This window comes from Phoxinus phoxinus, assembly GCF_949152265.1.
Source record: "Phoxinus phoxinus genome assembly, chromosome: 14".
In the NCBI taxonomy this organism is placed as follows: Eukaryota; Metazoa; Chordata; class Actinopteri; order Cypriniformes; family Leuciscidae; genus Phoxinus; species Phoxinus phoxinus.
The window spans coordinates 33,368,149-33,388,153 of NC_136889.1; the positions used below are offsets into that span (position 1 = coordinate 33,368,149).

Below are 20,005 nucleotides of genomic sequence, written 5' to 3' on the forward strand. Positions count from 1 at the left end.
ACTTATATAGCGCCTTTCATAGTACCCAAGGTCACTTAACAAAAAAGGGGAAGGGTAGGGGTTTAGGAATCAAAGGACTTAGAGAAAAGAAATGTTTTGAGGTGCATTTTGAACATGAGCAGGGATGGGGCAGAGTGGACGTGGAGGGGTAGGCTGTTCCAGAGTCTGGGAGCATTGGCAGAGAAAGCCCTGTCCCCAAAAGTCCGTAACCTGGTGCGGGGTGTGTCCAGCAGGTCCTTGTCAGAGGATCGCAGGGAACGTGACTGAGTGTAGGGGTGGAGGAGATCTGTGATATATTGTGGTGAGAGTCCATGGAGAGATTTGTAGGTGAGCAGAAGGATCTTGTAGGTGATGCGTGACTTAATTGGCAACCAGTGTAGCTGTTGAAGAATGGGAGTGATTTAATTTGTGCAAAAGACAAAAATTAAAAATTGTTAGGTTTGTATTAACGCTCTGGGGTCTGGGGTGTTTTCGGGGTGTTTCTAGTTCCCACTAGATGTGATTGGTGAAAAACAGGGATAAAAAGTGCCCCATGAATACGGTTAAATATTCTGCTGGATCTTATATGTTGTGGGCCTATTTTTTTGCTGGAGGTCCTGGACATCTTGTTCAGACACATGGCATTATGGATTCTAGTAAATACCAACAGATAAAAAATAAAAACCTGACGGCCTCTGATAGAAATCATATAAAGGGCCATGGTTGGATCTTCCATCAGGACAACGGTCCAAAACAAACATCAAAATCAACACAAAAATGGGTAACTGAGCACAAAATGAAGCTTCTGCCATGACCATCCCAGTCCCCTAAACTGAACCCAAAAGAAAATGATTGGGGTGAACTGAAGAGAACAAGCGCCAACATGAACTTGTGAATCTGAAGGATCTGCAGAGATTCTATATGGAGGGATGGTCTCTGATCTCTTATCAGTTGTTCTCCAAACTCATCAGGCATTATAGAGGAAAACTCAGAGCTGTTATCTTGGCAAAGGGAGATTGTAAAAAGTATTTAATAACAAGGAGCAAATAATTATGGCCAGTGGGTTTTGGAGAAAAGCATTTATTTCGTAATGTGATTTACCCCCGACTTTCAATTATTTTACTTCAATGAAAGGTTAGATTTGAGCAAATTTTTTGAATAAAAGATCAAAAGGATAACCAATGCAGTATTTGTTCACAAGACTTTTGAAAATTGTATCACGTAGTCTAGAGTATTTGTTTCAAAACGATGTGAAAATCATTCTGCCCACTCATTCACATTAAATAATATATTGATTAAAAATTTATAAGACATGTTTTGTTAAAGAAAGCTCTCTGCGAGGAGGCGTGAACCATCATAAATATTGATGCGTATTATTGAAAATAATGAATCATCATAAATATTGATGCTTTTTCACATGGGAAGAAAAAGACCCTTAGCCTGGCAAGTCAGACTTACATCAAGATGTTCAGTCTGGCAACTCCATAGACGCGGCTTAATCCGAGGGGCGGGATAAACGGTTGTCTCTCCATATCCCTCTGCACGCAATAGGATAGCGCTACAACCAACCAGAGCAACGAAGAAGGTCACGTAGTCAGAGCGGCAAAGATCCGGTCCAGCAAAACTCCGAACACTTCTTCCTTTTTTAAGAATGACTTAAGTGCCGTTCTTTGCTCTTTTCTTAAAGAAAAACTTAACTCCAAGTCCTCCAGAGTCGCGGCCAAAGCCGATTCGAAAGACCGCTGTTCTCCATCCGCAGCCGCCATTCTTTGTTTTCAAGTGGCAGCCGTCGCAACTCTGTCGTCATATGTTAAGCCCGCCCCGCCTACTCTTTACACGACGTGATTGGCCTGACCCAATTTAGGTTTTTGCAGCTAGAAGGTCTATGGAGAGTTGCAAGACTGTCCTGGCTGCAAAATACATTTCGATGCCGCTAGGGTGCGTCTAGATTTCTAGGCTAAAAGACCCTCCCATAATGGCCCTATCAGGTGGGACTGTGAGAGAACTATAAACAAAGGAGAGATTTAAAAAAGGATGTTTTTTGGATTTTTTACAACACAACATAGTCCTTAGATTCAAAAGACAATAAAGCACATTGAGCACACTGATCTAAAAAGAGAGATGTGAACGGTCACACACCTTTGTGCCCATTTCCAAGGTGTTTGCTTCAGTTTACCATGTTCATGTACAGAGACTCATGTAAATGTTTAAGTCAGCAGGATTCATCGGATGTCACATGGTCCCTGTATAATTTTTTTAAATTAAATTTAGTTATGAATTTGCACATGGTTGGTCTTGAAGCATATTAAAAATCTCACATAGACAAATATTAAAAGCTTGATTTTCACCACAAGGGGACTTGAAAGTGCAGAGGAAATGTTTTTTTTATTTTTTATTAAGGAATTCTGGAACTCTGATGTTTGGACTTTAAAGCGGGGAAGTAGCTTGAATGCAAGCCCTGTTCCCTGGTGTCACTGTCCCTGGCATTGTACGGCTCATAGACTTGAGCTTGCTGTGAGTGACAAAGAAATTGGAGCGACTGATCATTTCAAAATTCCTTCGTAAAGAAACCATTCCTTCTGCACTTCTAGTCCCCTTGTGGTGAAAAATCAAGCTTTAAATGTTGTATGCATCTATGGTGCTTTTAATATGCTTTAAGAAACCATGTGCAAATTCATAACTCACACCATTGCGGAGTATTTTCTTCTTAAACTGCAGTGAACCAAAGACAGTCTAACATGGTTTGAAATCTCAAGTGTTTCTGATGTCAAACTACCATGTAACCAATTAGATCAGTGTGATTGTCAACAAGTGGAGGATCCCTGAGCTGCTGTGAGTGGAGGCGGGGCTCATTTGCACATTCATTGAATCACGTATACTAAATGAGACAAGGTGTCAAGTTACATTCAAGTGGATGCTGCACACTGGTAGTGGTTGAGGGGATATCCCCTGATATGATTGTGAAGCGCTTTGTGTACAGTTGTACAAATAAAAGCGCTACATAAATGCCTCAGTGGTAATGATTTTCACCAGGAATTCTTCTGTTAAACAAATTGGAAAAAACAATTGCTTCAAACGCATAACCTTGAGCTTTCACCGGCGGTCTTTAAAAGGTTGATCATTTTAAACTCCCTATGGAGAAACTAAGTTGATAACTTCAGGAACCCTATGGTTGAATGCTATATGGGACTTGAAGTACAGGGCGACTATCAGGTTCACCACATTGGCAAGAAAAGGGCACTTTTTCCAAAGCCAAAAGTAGTTAAACCAGACATGCAGCAAAATGACAAGTCAGGTACAACCAAGGAATGATTCATCAGTTTTATTGAGAACCTCTCTTTTGCCCTTGAACCATTACAGGACCAAGTGAGGCCTTGCCTTCCCACTGAGTGCCTATAGAAAAAAAAAAAGAGCAAAGTTAGACTTGAATAAAAAGCAACCTTAGAAAGAGAAAACGCAACCAACCTCCATAGGGAGAAGCAGCAAAGTCACCATCAGGACCACATGTTGAGTCACAGCAACCACAAACTTGGTCGTTTCCATCAGCAGCAAACCACCTGCAACAAAACAGACATGGAGCCTTCAACATGAGAAAAGTCAGCTTAACCTCCGCCCCCCAAAAAACACTTCACGTACCCATTAGCAAAGGAACAGGATTTGCGCTGAGCGTCACTGGGTGCAGAAGCAAGAGTTGCCTTCAGAATACATGTTATGTAGACCTGCTAAAGGATGAAAGACAAGTCACAAAATCAAAGCAGATGGGAGGAGAAGGCAGGTTAACTCATGATGTTCGTAGTACATACAGAAGGACTGTTGCCCTCCTGGAACATAAACGCCTCTAGCTGGAACTGGATTTTGTCAACCTGGGACCGAGGCATGAAGCGAGAGCTGGAAGCTGTAGTTTTGGCATCCACAAAGCACCTGACGACAAATCACAAAGAGAAACTCATGATGTCAACTGTAGAGCATCAAGCAACTAGACCTTACCCATGTCTCTGTGACAGTGGTTACAAAAGGCTACTTAAACAGTCCTACCGCATCAAGGGCCATGACCTTACCCGTGATTCTCAATGAAGGAATATCTCGGAAGAGAGTTCACATCAGGTACTTGAGTGGCCACACAGCTACCCACAAACACACGCAGAGGAACATGATTGTACTGCTTCACAGATGCCTCGATGTTAATAACGCCACCCAGGAAATAGGTGTATGAAGGCCTCTGATAGAACCAATCATCTACACACAAAAACACATTTTAGGCACAGCCACAATAGCAAGGGTAAAGGTTAATTTTATTGAAATAAAAAACATGCACCAACCCATCATGATCTTCAGGGAGAACAGCAAGACTTCTTCACCAGCCTCTGTTGAGGCATACGGGACCCATGTTGGCCTCAAGGCATCACTGCTTACATTTTGGAGCCTGCGGTTCATGAAAGTACCCATTAAATGGTCTCCCAGTTGTACGAGAAAGTGCACAAAGTCACAGAGATCCCCTACCTTTGATAATGGCATTGAACACCAACAATTGCACCATCGGTCCGGGTAATCGGAGTACCTGCAAGCGCCTCAGGGGTGTAGGTAAGAGAGAAGGTGTAGACAAGCTCATCCTCATTCATCTGTAAAAAGATTGTGGTTACCAAGAGGGTCATCCCAAAGACTTATACATACGTCTTATACATACACCAAGACCATGCACGCAGATTGCTATGAATGGGAGATGGTGCACTGTGCAATATGTTGGAATTCCTAAAGAGCAAATCCCCAATTAGTAAATTCTTCACATCACCACAGCTGCCCTCAGAAGCTCCGGTGTTGCCAGAAATAGTCAATGTTTTAGAGACATGCACTAAGGATTGTAAATGTTGTTCCAGGGTAAAAACTCTTTAACGGTGTCAAGGCCCAATATTTATTGTTAGTTTCTTAAGCTCCTTTCAGACCATTTATGGGTTAGTTTACATCAGATGTTGGTTTGAATAGTTATTTAAAGGAAAGTAGCTTGAAAACTCAGGATTTACCCAGTCAAATAGATAAAAATTGGTCTTAGCTGCCCTGGCATTGTAAAACCAAGTGAACTGACTTTCCGTGTTGTCTCAGAGGACCTTTTCAAATAACCCATTAAGATGTCTCTGTTCTTACCATCAGTACACTGTTGCAGTCCTGTAATTCATATTCAAAGAGGAGCACTCTTGACCCAGGATCCTGACCAACAACAGGACATCCACCTAAAAACAGACCAGTTGGCTGGATCAACTGACCATTGCTGAAAAAGTCCTGCTGGACCTCTATGAGAACCCGGTTCTCGCCACATTGAACCGCTACGCTGCTGGGAGTCACAGGTTGCCTCAACTGGAAGTCCACCGCCATCTCGCTCTGCACCTCGGGAACGATGGGATACCTCCAATCCAAAGGCTTCACTGGACCCTGCAACAGCTGCTTCTCCTGAAGGCCAAAAGGCTCCTGCGCAAGGCTTTTGGAGTCAGGACCCAAAGGATTCTGAAACTGAGAAGCCACTTGTAAAGGGTTCCATAGCCCTAGAGGAAAAAGGGCCGGACTTCTGGAAGCTGGATCGGATTTTGGCCCCATGCTTCTTGGACTATGACTGTACCTCAAACTTCCCAAGACATCAGGCAGATCAAATGCAACGATCACAACCACCACTAAGACAACTTTCAGGAACCCCATTCTAGTAAATTTTGACACAAACACCAGCACTTGGCTTTGCCATTTTGTACAGCTTTGAGTTAAGGTGGCTCCACCCCTTTTACCTTAATTGATTATCCTTGATTCTCCTCTGGACCTGTAGAGTGTATGCATCTTGGGGAAGCACCATGCGCATGTCCAAATACCCATACTTGCATATTTGTACTGGACCACTTGTCCACTTACATGACCTACAGTATTTCCGGTCTTTGTTTTTTATTTTTTTATTTTTTTTTTATATAGGGGCAATGCACATTAATAAACATAAATGTAAACGTGCCAGAATTAGCCCAAATGGCTATTTTTCATCTGTAGACCCTTGACAGAATGTTAAAAAACCCTAAAAACAGAGACAGAGCATATCACATATATACACATCATATGAACAAAAATAAACAAACGTGAATTATCTAAAACAAAGTAAATGTGAGAGAAAGGAAAGAGAGAGAGAAAGAGAAAGATGGCAACAGAAGAGAGCAACATAGCCAAGAACAATTAGTACAAAGAAGTCTTTGATCGAAGTGTTCAAGTGGGCTTGAAGACCGCAAGTGTGTGTAGAACTTTTGATTACCCAATGGAACAAACTTTTAGTGTAGCAATGTAAAATGTTAAAAAGTTTACAGAGCACATTTTGTTTACAGAGCATTATTTAAACATTTGGATTTCAAGTACTTTGCATTTTAAAATAAACGTATAAATGTCTTTTTAGTAGTCCCTATGTAACAAAAGACACAATAAAAAAAAAATTTATGTTTGTATTAAGCAAGAAAAGCGCCTTTTTTATTTACATGAGACTGCAGTTACCTGACATGTGCTGCGTCTCAATTCGCCTACTTATACTACGCCCTAAAAATATGTACTCTTTTTGTGAAGAAAAGTGCATACTTTTGAGTGTGTAACAAAAGAGTAGACAAGCTTTGGGAAATACTATCACGTCATACAATTGCGTCTTTAACGGTTGCTCTCTGTCACTTATTTACACGTATCCTATCATACAAACTGGCCTGTCAATCATCTTGTCAAAGATAAAATCCTCCACATTTCATTTAATTTCCTACTGTATCGGAGAGAAATACAAAAGCACGTTGATCTGCAGTTGCAGAATGCAGAGATTCTCCTCATATACAAATACAAATGCATTTAAAAGTGAATTGCCAAAAGGATCTTTATAAAAGTCCACGTTGTTATTGCAGATGAAATATAACATTGATAACATTATATAAATATTTTTCTATCAGGTTAAATTTTGAGTAGTCACTCAAACCTTTATCTAAACCTCTCACCGTGCGGCATGTTTTGTAGTTTCTTTTAACACTTTTTACTTGTGTTTGTAGTTCCCTTTCAGTCGCTCACGTTCGACATAACATCAACGTGACGACGTAATTGGAATCACTTCAGGGAGCCCTATCATCTTCGAGTGTCTACAGAACAAGCCATTGCGGCACATGCCCCGCACCGCAGCGCGGGTATAAACAGGAAGCGGGCGCACGCACTCATTATCTTTCACTTCGGAGCCGAGCTTTCTGTTTGACTTCAGAATTCTACAGACTCTACGAGCGTTGAAGGCTCTGAAGACTCTCTGTTCCAGTGTTGGTGTGACGGCGCGATCAGCGAGTGGCCGCGAGTGGGCGGCTATTCTTTCCCGGGCTGCCGAGAAGGTCGGGCTTGTGTGGAGCCCTCCACCACGTCCCGAACCTTCCCGGCTGGACGATTGGTTTCTTGGGGCGGGCCGTGCTGGTTCTCAGCGCGCCACCCCGGTACCATTCTTTCCGGAAGTGCATGAGGAGCTCACTAGAACGTGGACGGTTAGTGCCAGAAGCCATCCTAGTGGCTCCTCCCTCCTCACCACCCTCATTGGCGGAGCAGCTAAGGGATATGTGGATTTCCTGCCAGTGGAGCGTGCCGTTGTGATGCAGCTGTGTCCAGTGTCTGCTTCCTCTTGGCGGGGTAATCCACGCCTCCTGTCCAAGGCTTGTAAGTTTTTGTCTGGTCTCTCGGCGAAGGCTTACAAACCCTCCGGGCAACGAAAGAAACTGCACGTTCCGTTGGTCAGGCAATGTCCACCTTGGTGGTCCAGGAACGCCACCTTTGGCTCAACCTGGCGGATATGAGGGACACAACGATAAATATCGATTCCTGGATGCCCCTCTTTCCCAGGTTGGGATATTCGGCGGAGTGGTCGAGGGCTTTGCCCAGCAGTTCTCGGCCGCCCAGAAACTCTGGCCCCCAAGAGTGCGTGCTTGGCGGTCGACGACGCTATGCCTTGTCACCCTCAAGCCCCTCATTCACCGCTCACTCACTCTGCCCTTCGACGGAAGCAGGTACGTGTTGCACCACACACTCAAACCCCACTCCGGGCCGCCATGCCATCTGAGTCGGGTCCTTGCATTCAGCCGCGCTGCCCCACCTCGGGTACGTCTGTGGTGGCATTGGTCCCGCTTGCACAGTGTCTGGGAGCCTGGCTAGCGCTTCCCAGCCCGTCTCGCTGGCTCATCCATACTATCAGACCATCATCAGTACTCATCCGTACTCGATACAGATCGTTTCTTCGTTTTGCGTTCGAGGGACGGGCATATCAGTACAAAGTCTTACCTTCGGGCTGGCCCTGTCGCCCCGTGTCTTTACGAAAGTCGTGGAGGCGGCCATTGCTCCCATGTGTGAGTATGGAGTTCGCATTCTCAACTACCTCGACGACTGGCTAATTCTAGCCTAGTCGAGAGAACAGTTGTGTGAACACAGGGACATGGTCCTCAGTCACCTCAGCCACCTGGGGCTTTGGGTAAACTTGGAAAAGAGCAAACTCACCGCCGGGCAGAGGATCTCTTTTCTCGGTATGGAGCTGGACTCATTCAACATGACAGCGTGCCTCACCAAGGCCTGCGTCCAGTCAGTGTTGAACTGCGTGAGCGCGCTCAGACACGGAACAGGGGCACCACTGAAACTTTTCCAGAGGCTCCTGGGGCATATGGCATCTACAGCCGCGGTAACGCCGCTCGGATTGCTTCATATGAGGCCGATCCAACACTGGATTTACCTCAGAAGAAGAAGAATGCGATTTGAAGATAAGACTTTTAAGATAAGACATGCATTATCACTTATAATAGTTAACGGGTTGTAACGAATTAACTCTATGAAATATTAATAATCAATATTAACTGGTTATAATTGATTATGCATATTTGGATCAGTTAATATAATTAACTTAATATAGTCAAATTAATATTACAATCAACCCACCTGTTCGTCCCGTGAACACTCAGCGTTAATTGTTTATTAATTCTAAGAAAAATTTATTTCCGGGGAAGGGAAATGTCTTTCTTACTGTAGAGTACTACTAAGAGCCTGTAGTCAAAATCTAAATCGTAAAGTAAGCTTTATTGCAAGCAAATACGTTTTGGGCACAAGTTTTATTAACAAAAATTACAAACATAACTAATCTAATATTTGCTGAATTTGCATGGTTAGTTCGACTCTGTCCTGGTTGAAGGTTTTCTCTCTCTCCATGAGCACATGGCTGAGCACATGCAGATTATGACCTGCCGGCCCTGGGCTGGAGAGGCCACGCATGCATCCAAGGAGTGAGTAAGTCGGAAGAGTAGATGGCTGCCCATTCAGTAATGGAAAAGTTGCAGTTTTCCTCTGAGTTGGATTGAAGAGAATACAGTCTGACTCTGTTGGGAGAGTGAAGGCCTAGCAGAGGGTGGTCACAGCCTGTCGGGGCCCATGGGGTCCCCACAGACATCAACCCGAAGAAGCAGCAGTGAAGGCCAGAAGAAGAGAGAGCGGTATAATTGGTCAAGATAATGTCTGAAGTATCTATGCAACGGTATTAGGTTAATCAAAATCACTACGCTAGTGAGTATGAGGAAATTATGTAACCCTGTATTTCTTTCATGTAAAAAAACGTCATTCGAGGTGTCATTGTAATGGGAAAAACATGTCAGAGTCAAATCTTGACTCCAAAATACAATAATATGCATTTATTCTAGGAAATACCATATTTCTAGATATGAATGTTAAAACTTGATATCTCACATGACATAGTCAAAGTAGGCGTTTCTTCATAAAACAAAGAAACATCTTTCCCGCTCCAGATCAGAAGATCCTATTTGCTGTTGTCCCAAAAAGAAGGCGTAAACATATGTCTTTAAAAGCTATTTTCTCCCTCTCTTCTCTGACTTTTGGCTATCCAACGCTATCCAACTCTCTTACCGCTCTTGAAGAAAACAAGCATCTCCAGCGAGCTTCTCGCTCTCTGACCTCACCTCCTGCCTCTTCTCCCCCACGCAACGCTTCTCCAAGGAACATCTGAGAAGGGCACCAGCCTGCTCCCTCGGACAACACATGTTTGAGTCGTAGCTGCCGTTCTTGCAACTAAGTTATTTGCCTCTTCCTTCACGGGAGATGAATCTTATTTTCCGGTAAATGTTACATTCAGTGAGCCTTTTAAGCTTCCCGCGACACCGGAAGACGCAGCAGAAACAGGACACCGTCCGTGCTCCCTGCCTCTCAGCATCACCCGAACAGAGAACAAACTAGCAAGTATTGACCTCTTTAAAGCTGATTCCAGGTGTCTCTTGAAATTAGGTTCCTGTCTGTAATTATTACCAGATATTCCTTTTCTCTCTTCTTATTTTCTCTCTTTCATTTCATCCACTCTGATCACGCTATTTCTTATGTTCTTGTTTGTTTAAATGTTTGTTTGTTTTATTGTTTGCATTTTTACTTACGTTTAGCCTATAGTTGTAGCTCATGTAATCTCTAGTTTTGACATTTATTAAAAGTAAAACCCATTCATACTTTGACTGTATGAAGTCACTGAAATGCCAAAGATCTAATTAAGCTACACGCTCGATATTATAGACTACTTTGAGTAGTTTTAATTCATAAACTCAGAAAGTCTTATGTTCATGGCCAGAAGATAAACTTTCTTGGAGTTTGTAAACACGGTAATACCCTTTGCTGATCTGTGATAAGCTATCTTACATAGGTACACTTGGTGGACAAGTGACTGATTTTAAAAACGAGACCAGATCAGTTAATAGGTAAATACCGAAAATTGATAAAGTAAATGTATGTGCGATTTATTAATTATGACCATGAGTTATGATTATTAATATTTCCAAAATTCCCTATTGAGCTAATTCGCATGGACCCAGAGTCCGAGTCATTTACGTTACATCTATAATTCAATGTTAGGCTTAATCAGCAGCCATATCACCCTGTAGCCCAAGACCGGTTGCCCACTGAAGCTAAGCAGGGCTGAGCTGGTCAGGGTCTGGATGGGAGACTCCTGGGAAAACCAGGATGCTGCTGGAAGAGGTGTTAGTGTACCAGAACCAGTAGGGGGCGCTCACCCTGTGGTCTGTGTGGGTCCTAACGCCCCAGTGTAGTGACGGGGACACTATACTGTCAAAGAGCATCGTCCTTCGGATGAGACGTTAAACCGAGGTCCTGACTCTCTGTGGTCACCAAAAACCCCAGGATGTCTTTCGCAAGAGTAGGGGTGTAACCCCGGCATCCTGGCCAAATTTGCCCCTCTGTTTATCCCGAGGTTAACCGCAGTCCGCCGTATCCAGATCTGATAAAGGACCTTCGCCTGGACACGACGACAACGCAGTCCTGAAGTGTCAACTAGCCTCTCCCCAGTGAAGGCCTCCTTCCCTTTACCTCTATACAGATAAAACGTTGTCAACATAATTCCGGTTCGCATGGAGACGCGGAAGCGATAAAAAAAAATTCTGTATTATGAATTTTTAAGGGCAGACAGGGGTAGGGTTAGGAGATAAAATATACAGTGTGTACACACTCTAAAAAATGCTGAGTTGTTTCAACCCAATTTTGGGTCAAATATGGACAAACTCATGCAGCCGTTGGGTTTGTCCATATTTGACCCAAAATTGGGTTGAAACAACTCAGCATTTTTTAGAGTGCAGTATAAAAATCTAGGACTATTGTTCCTGCTGTATTGAAGGGAATCAGAGCTCAAATTATTCAACATTGTATTTGTATGTAACAAAACCACAGCAGAAAATGGCAGCTACTGATCGGCCTGCTTTTCATTGTATGGAAAAATCAGTAACTTTGAAATTTTTATAATGCCGCTTTTCATGTTTCAAAAGAAAAAAGGCTAAGTTTGGAGCTACATGAGGGGTAAACGGTGACACAATTGTGAAGTTTTGACTTTATTGTACTAAAGATAATAGATGATTGCACTGCATTTTAAAGTAATCCTTTTTTGGACCCACTTTATATTAGGTTTCTTTAACTATGTACTTGCATCAAAAGAGTAATGGTTAGTTACAGTGTACTTTAACTACACTGTCTGCTCCTGTCTGCCCCGCTGTGACTGCTGCTGCTGCTGTGAGTTTGTTTGCTGCGTCTAAGCCTCGTATTAGCTTCGTGTTTCTTTCTGTTTTGAACCATCATTTATTATAAATTCTAGTTGTTTATACTACTAAATACAGCTTACTCAACATCTCAGATTAACCTGACATTGCTAGCTTCCGTTATTGTCAGCACAACACGCTAACTCGCTAGCCTTTTAACGCACCACCCGTGCGCTCAGTTATTTATTTTTCTCTCGCGCGCCCGCGCCTTTGAGTTCATAAAAGCCCAGGTGAGTAAGAATCAGTCAACAAACACGGTGAGTAATGTCTTCTCCTGTTATTGTCACCTGCACTTCATGTCACATGTTTACCATAGCCTTCTCTGTCGGCAATATAGGATTTATATGTGATAAATGCAAGGAGACAGTCAGGCTGACGGAGAAGATTTCAGAACTAGAGATACGCATCCAAACTTTAATCGAGAATAGTAAGAAGAGTGCTAGAGCTTTAGATACTATTTTGGATGCGCCTAGCCTAGTTAATTCTTTACATGAGTCGGTTCCGGCTGAAGTAGAGCCCGTGCAGCAGGGCAGATGGGTGACAGTGAGAGATCGCTCTAGTCGCGGATCAAAAAAACACTTTTCCGTTCCGATAACAAATCGATTTGCCCCGCTCAGTGAAACACCCACTGAGAATTATTCTGATTGTGCCCTAGTTATTGGCGATTCTATTACACGGAACGTGAAAATAGAGACACCAGCCACCATAGTCACATGTTTGCCGGGAGCCAGAGCGCCTGACATCAAAGCAAATTTGAAAGTGCTGGCTAATGCTAAACGTAAATTCTCTAAGAATATTATTCACGTCGGCACTAATGATGTTCGACTCCGCCAGTCGGAGATCACCAAAATTAATATTAAAGAGGTGTGTGAACTTGCAAGTACGATGTCAAGCACTGTAATCTGCTCTGGCCCCCTTCCTGTTCGCCGGAGTGATGAGATAGTTAGTAGATTGTGTTCACTCAATGGCTGGCTGTCTGGGTGGTGTCCACGAAATAATATAGAATTCATAGACAATTGGAAAAGTTTTTGGGGCAAACCTGACCTGTTGAAAAGAGATGGTATTCATCCCTCCTGGGATGGTGCTGCTCTTCTCTCTAGTAATTTGGCTCATAGTCTTAGAGATAAAACATGACAATCTGGGCCTCAGGTCAGGAAGCAGACAGACTGGCTTAACCGACCGTCTGCTAGCGGCCTCACGTCACCAAGAGAGACTGTGTCTGTTCCCCGAACTTGGAAATCCAAAAAACGTTCAAACCCATCTAAGGTTAAAAATTTAATTGATGTTCAACAAATAAAAAACAGATATAATACAAATGAGCAAATGATAAAGCTTGGGTTGCTGAATATTCGATCTCTTACTTCAAAAGCGCTAATAGTTAATGATATGATTACAGATTATAACCTAGATGTGCTGTGTTTAACAGAAACCTGGCTAAAACCAAACGATTACATTGCTTTAAATGAGTCAACCCCACAAGATTACGGTTATAAACATGAACCTCGTCTGAAACGCAAAGGAGGAGGTGTTGCTGTAATTTATAGTAATATTTTCAAAACCACTAAGAAATCTAGTTGTAAATATAATTCTTTTGAAGTGTTGGTGCTTAATGTAAAAATATATAGTGTAAACGATAAATCACGTTTGAAAATTCTGCTGGCTACTGTATACAGGCCACCAGGGCACCATACAGACTTTATCAAAGAATTTGCTGACTTTCTATCAGAATTAGTATTGGCTGCAGATAAAGTACTAATTGTTGGTGATTTCAATATACACATTGGTAATGAAAAAGATGCATTGGGATTGGCATTTAAAGACATTGTAAACTCAATTGGAGTTAGACAACACGTGTCAGGACCGACTCATTGCCGTAATCATACTCTAGATCTAATATCACATGGAATAGATGTTGATGCCGTTGAAATACTGCAGCAGAGCGATGACATCTCAGATCACTATCTAGTCTTGTGTAAATTACATTTAGCCAAGGCTGCAAAGCCGACTCCGTGTTATAAATATGTTAGACCAATCACTTCTGCCACTAAAGATTGCTTTATCAATAATCTTCCAAATCAGTTTCATCATCTCAGCATCCCGGATAGCTTAGAAGAACTTGATATTGCAACAGAAACTTTTAACTCTCTCTTTTCCAGCACTTTAGACATAGTTGCTCCGCTGCGCTTAAAGAAGATTAAAGAACATAGTCCAACGCCGTGGCACAACGAGCACACTCACACACACACACACACACACACACACTCAGGCCCTTAAGAGAGCAGCCAGAAAAATGGAGCGCAACTGGAAGAAAACAAAACTAGAGGTGTTTCAGATTTCATGGAAGGAGAGCTCGATTGCTTACAGAGAGGCTTTAAAAGCTGCTAGATCTGCTTATTTTTCAACCCTATTAGAAGAAAATAAACATAATCCTAGGTATTTATTTGAAACAGTGGCTAAACTAACGAAAAAGAAAGCTTCAAGCCCAGAAGTTTCCAAGAAACACAGCAGTAATGACTTTATGAACTTCTTCACTTATAAGATCGATAATATCAGGGACAAAATTATAACTATGCAACCGTCTAATACAGTATCGCATCAGGAAGTGCATTGTAGTCTCCCTGAGGGAAAATTTGATTCATTCATTGCTATAGGAGAGGAAGAATTTTGCAAACTCGTCAAATCATCTAAATCGACAACGTGCATGTTAGACCCTATACCGACTAAGCTGCTGAAAGAGATGCTTCCAGATGTCATAGATCCTCTTCTTAATATCATTAATTCATCTTTGTCTCTAGGATACGTACCAAAAACCTTTAAGCTAGCTATGATTAAACCGCTTGTTAAAAAACAGCAACTTGATCCTACAAAACTAGTCAATTACAGGCCGATCTCTAATCTGCCATTTCTGTCAAAGATATTAGAAAAAGCAGTATCCTCACAACTGTGTTCCTTTCTTGAAAGAAATGATATCTGCGAGGATTTTCAATCCGGATGTAGACCGTACCATAGTACCGAGACAGCTCTCGTTAGAGTCACAAATGATTTGCTCTTATCATCCGATCGTGGTTGTATCTCTCTATTAGTGTTACTTGATCTTAGTGCTGCATTTGACACCATTGACCACAACATCCTTTTAAATAGACTCGAACATTATGTTGGCATTAGTGGAATTGCACTAGCATGGTTTAAATCATACTTATCTGACCGTTATCAGTTTGTAGCAGTAAATGAAGAGATGTCTTATCAATCACAAGTTCAGTATGGCGTACCACAAGGCTCAGTACTAGGACCGCTGCTGTTCACTCTGTACATGCTACCATTAGGAGATATCATTAGGAAACATGGAATTAGCTTTCACTGTTATGCCGACGATACTCAGCTGTATATTTCTTCAAAACCTAACGAAACCTACCAATTCACAAAATTAACGGAATGCATAGCTGATATAAAAAATTGGATGACTAGTAATTTCCTACTACTAAATTCAGAAAAAACAGAGATTCTAATTATTGGACAAAAAACTTCCACACGTAATAACCTAGAGTACTGTCTAACACTTGATGGCTGCTCTGTTAAGTCTTCGTCGTCGGTTAGGAACCTGGGTGTGCTCTTTGATACCAATCTTTCATTTGAAAGTCATGTGTCTAGTATCTGTAAAACCGCTTTCTTCCATCTTAAAAATATATCTAAATTACGTCATATGCTCTCAATGAATAATGCAGAACAATTAGTTCATACGTTTATGACCTCAAGGCTAGATTATGAGATGCTCTACTGGGTGGCTGCCCTGCACGCTTAATAAACAAACTACAGCTAGTTCAAAACGCAGCAGCTCGAGTTCTTACTAGAACCAGGAAGTATGACCATATTAGCCCCGTTCTGTCAACACTGCATTGGCTGCCTATTAAACATCGTATAAATTTTAAAATATTGCTGATCACTTACAAAGCACTAAATGGTTTAGCTCCGCAGTACTTGAGCGAGCTCTTAACGCATTATAGTCCTTAACGTCTATTGCGATCTCAAAACGGCCAGTTAATAATACCTAGAATATCAAAATCGACTGCTGGCGGTAGATCCTTTTCCTATTTAGCACCAAAACTTTGGAACAATCTTCCTACCATTGTCCGGGAAGCAGACACACTCTGTCAGTTTAAAATCTAGACTAAAAACACATCTCTTCGGCCTAGCATACACATAACACATTATAGACTTATATAATTAGGCTGCATAGTTTAGAACAGCCGGGACCGGGAACACTCCCCGTAAATCCTGATGTACTTGGTACATCATAAGAAGGATGGCGTCTACGCTAATATTAGTCTCTCTGTCTATCCCGAGGTTTACCGCTGTCCACCGGGACCAGCGCCAGGACACGACGCCGCCGCTGACCTGAAGTGTCAACCAGTCTCTCCTCCTCTCCACTCTTCGACTTCAACAAACAGGAACTGGACAAATACTCTGATTCATTCTGAACTTCTGACCTGTAATGCTCCTGAATCATAATCATACACTGTTCACTCATTGGCCAGAGGAGAACTGGCCCCCGACTGAGCCTGGGTTCTCCCAAGGTTTTTTTCTCCATTCTGTCAACTGATGGAGTTTTGGTTCCTTGCCACTGTTGCCTTACCTTCTGGCTTGCTTAGTTGGGGACATTTAATATTCAACAATATTATAGATCTGCCTTAAAGGTGGACGATGATGAAATTGTTTTTTGTATTATTTTCATGTTATCGCTGTGAAGCTGCTTTGATACAATCTGTATTGTAAAAAGCGCTATATAAATAAAGGTGACTTGACTTGACTTGACTACTTATTGTGTTGATCCTGTATTGCAAAACTGCGGCTCTTGAGCTGGACACGGGTCAGGTTAGAAACAGGGTTGCTGTGGGTTAAAGGTGTAATTACATAAATTAATTATAGCTCTGATTACATGCAGATAAAACGCTTTATTTTACAGTGTCATTGTTACATATAGTTAATATAGTAATATATATATATAAATATAAATAGTATAGTAAAACTATAAATTATGCATAATTACATGCAACTACCCTGAAACAAACCAAACCCTAATCCAAATCCTATAGACATGAAGTTAATTAATATGAATCAAAATTTGTGTAATTAAATGTGTTAAATGTATAATTAGTGTAACTATGACATCTTAAAATAAAGTGTAGCCAATATTTTTAATTTAAGTAAAAACATGTTTGCGATTTCTATTAAATAAAAATCACCAAAGATTGTTGTTTTGTAACAATCTTTGTGGAAGTTAGATTAAAATTCTCTATATTCCAAGTCAATAATAAACAATGACCACACTAAATACAATTGTTCATGTGATGAGTTTAGTATCGACATATTCTGTAAATTATGTATGAACTATCCTTGGACTTTAGATAAATAGAGACCTTGCTTTACAGAGCAAAGAGAAATATAACTCACAGGTTATGTGAGATCGAATGTTCAGACTTCACCACTGAACGGATCGATATGCTTCTTGAATTATGACTGTAAAATTATAGGACTCTACACAACACATGGCTTGGTTCTCAGGTTCAACTTTATTTGGCTAGAATGCATGCAGATACTGTATTAACAACACAAAAGACAGCAAATGTCCACATTTCCAGAACTATGGAAAAATGAATTTCTTCCAAATATAAAACACTCACTGAAAAAAGACCCTGCTTATCATTTTCAAATAATCTGTAATACATAATAGTAAATTACTGAGTGCCAGTTCAATGAGCCCATAATTGTATTCATAGAAATACTGCCGAAAAAAGATTATTTAGTTTTCTTTCTTTTCTTTCTTTTTCATAAATAGAGCTTTAAAGTTGTGGAAGTAAAAAATCCCACTCGTATTCTCCAAAGAGAAATAGATTTTTAAAAATTTCTTATGAACCTTTTGAGTGATGAAAAAAAACCTCATAATTAATTGTAACCAAAGTTAAATTCATTATAATATTAGCAGATTCTTTGTTGCATCTGAAATTGTGCATTAATGCATTATACTTTCTAAAGATGTAACAATGAATAGATAAGTATTATTATGTATTTTAAATGTGGTTGAAATTATTCATGAGATCATTCAATGCATTATAAGGTGCATAATTGATGCATTAAACATATTTATAATACATTATATATAAAGCCTTTAAGTAAAGCGTTACCAAAAAAATAAACTATATGTTTCCCTTTCAAGGGAACTCGAGCTGCGTCGAGACGCGGTGGGAACGCCCTGCGTGATTGCACCGTGAAGCACGTGTATAATCAGACCAATGGAGAGACCAGACGTCACAGGCGGGTGACGTCATCGACCAGGAAGCTATAAAGCACCCCTGAAAACAGACCGCGACAGCTTCTGCGCCTTCAGCAAGCGATCAGTGTATTCTATCCTTGTCATATTTGTTGTTGTCTGTCAAGTTGCAATATATATATATATTATGGCAAAATAGAGCAAGCAAGCGTTGTGTTGTTCCCTGCCCACGTTATATCACGAGCGGACACACACACATCAGCTTGTTTGGGAGTGGAGCATGCCAACAGTCAGTTCTCGAGGGGACTGCCTGTGAGCATTGCGAGAAGCTGTCCGTGAGGACGCTCCGCTACTGCCGGGCGTTTTTCGAAGAGGACGGTTCAGTTCCTGTTCCCCGAGGCGCGGGTTCTTCCAGTATCGGGTTCTTCCGTTCTTAGGTTTATCACCCGCACCTTTACAATATGCGTGGATGCAGCTCTGGCTCCTCTGAGACTCCAGGGCATTTGCGTATTATACTATCGACGATTGGTTGATCCTAGCTCAAACTGAGCAGATGGCATTTCTGCATCAAGATGACGTTCTGTCTCATTTACAGATGTTGGGGTTGCGACTCAACGCCAAGAAGAGTGCGCTCCTCCCAGCTCAGAGGACCACTTTTCTAGGTGTATTATGGGATTCGACAATGATTCGGCGTAAATGGGGTAAAACTAGGCCAGTCACTCACTATGGAACAGTTTCGGACTGTTGGGTCTCATGGCAGCTGCGTCCAACGTAATTACTTTGTGCCTTCTGAACATGAGACCCCTGCAGTGGTGGCTCAGGACCAAGGGTTTTTCTCCAAAGGGAAATCCGTTTTCGCATGATCAAGGTCACACGGCTATGCCTACGTGCCTCGGTCATGTGGAAGAACCTCACCCAGGGCCAGTGTTGGGGGCTTCTCATCGACGCTTATTCCTATCGGCGGATGCTTCCCTCACAAGTGGGGGGTGATCATGAGTGGTCACTCAGCGAAGGGTCTTTGGCAGGACCATCTCCTTTTGGCACATAATTGGCTAGAAGTGATGGCGGTATTCCGAGAATCTCAATACTTCCTATCAGACCCGAGAGGTCACCATGTGTTTTTTCCTTCCGGACAATACACGGATGGTCTCGTATATCAGAGCAGATATCCTGTTGAGGCAGGGGCTGAGGCCCGGGGAATGGAGACTTCACCCTGAGGTGGTGGAGCTTCTTTGGGAGAACTTCGGTCAAAACTTAAGTCTTGCTTTCGCATCGTTTTATACAACGCATGTTGTTCTCCCTGACTCATCCAGCTCCGCTTGGACTGGATGCAATGTATTAGGTGTTGAGGCTACACCTGTACACATTTCCCGATATCTGTGCTCCCGGGGGTTACCCTCATCCGGAGTTATGGATACAGTGGGCTCGGCCTCTGAGGGGGCCCAGCTCATAGATTCAGGTCTCTCGACCGAAGTCGTGGAGACCATACTCCAGTCTAGAGCTCCCTCTACGAGAAGACTGAATATGCATTGAAATGTAAACTGTTCTCTGCCTGGTGCGGAGAACGCCTTCTGAATCTTGCTATCTGCCCTATGGTACAGTACTTGATTTCTGCAATGAATGTTTCTCTGCTGGGTTATCTCTGAGGAGAGATCCTTATTTCGTCTTC

General features: G+C 42.0%; 1 protein-coding gene across 2 annotated transcripts; it reads right to left on the reverse strand.

Moving 5' to 3' along the window:
• Window positions 1-2,579: 2,579 nt before the first annotated feature.
• On the reverse strand, window positions 2,580-5,818 carry LOC307010236 (zona pellucida sperm-binding protein 3-like). 2 transcript variants are annotated; one of them, XM_079634744.1, is made up of 8 exons: window positions 5,119-5,818; window positions 4,480-4,598; window positions 4,299-4,402; window positions 4,038-4,215; window positions 3,783-3,900; window positions 3,616-3,698; window positions 3,445-3,536; window positions 2,580-3,372 (listed from the first exon to the last, which is right to left on the reverse strand). In XM_079634744.1, the coding sequence occupies exons 1-8, from the start codon at window positions 5,662-5,664 to the stop codon at window positions 3,302-3,304; spliced, it is 1,311 nt and encodes a 436-aa protein (XP_079490870.1). In that variant the 5' UTR covers window positions 5,665-5,818; the 3' UTR covers window positions 2,580-3,301. The 2 variants fall into 2 exon arrangements, with proteins under 2 accessions (XP_079490870.1, XP_079490869.1); XM_079634743.1 differs by having other exon boundaries at window positions 2,783-3,372; window positions 3,616-3,701; window positions 5,119-5,764.
• Between the last annotated feature and the right edge of the window lie 14,187 nt (window positions 5,819-20,005).

Bases quoted from the DNA above. Each gene is read 5' to 3' on its own strand.
- LOC307010236 (XM_079634743.1), bottom strand. From the start codon at position 5,664: ATGGGGTTCCTGAAAGTTGTCTTAGTGGTGGTTGTGATCGTTGCATTT. The intron at 4,216-4,298 runs GTTGGTGCATGT...TTTTGTGTGTAG, and splicing joins CTCCCTGAAGATCATGATGG to ATGATTGGTTCTATCAGAGG. The intron at 3,537-3,615 runs GTACGTGAAGTG...GTTTTGTTGCAG, and splicing joins TCCTGTTCCTTTGCTAATGG to GTGGTTTGCTGCTGATGGAA.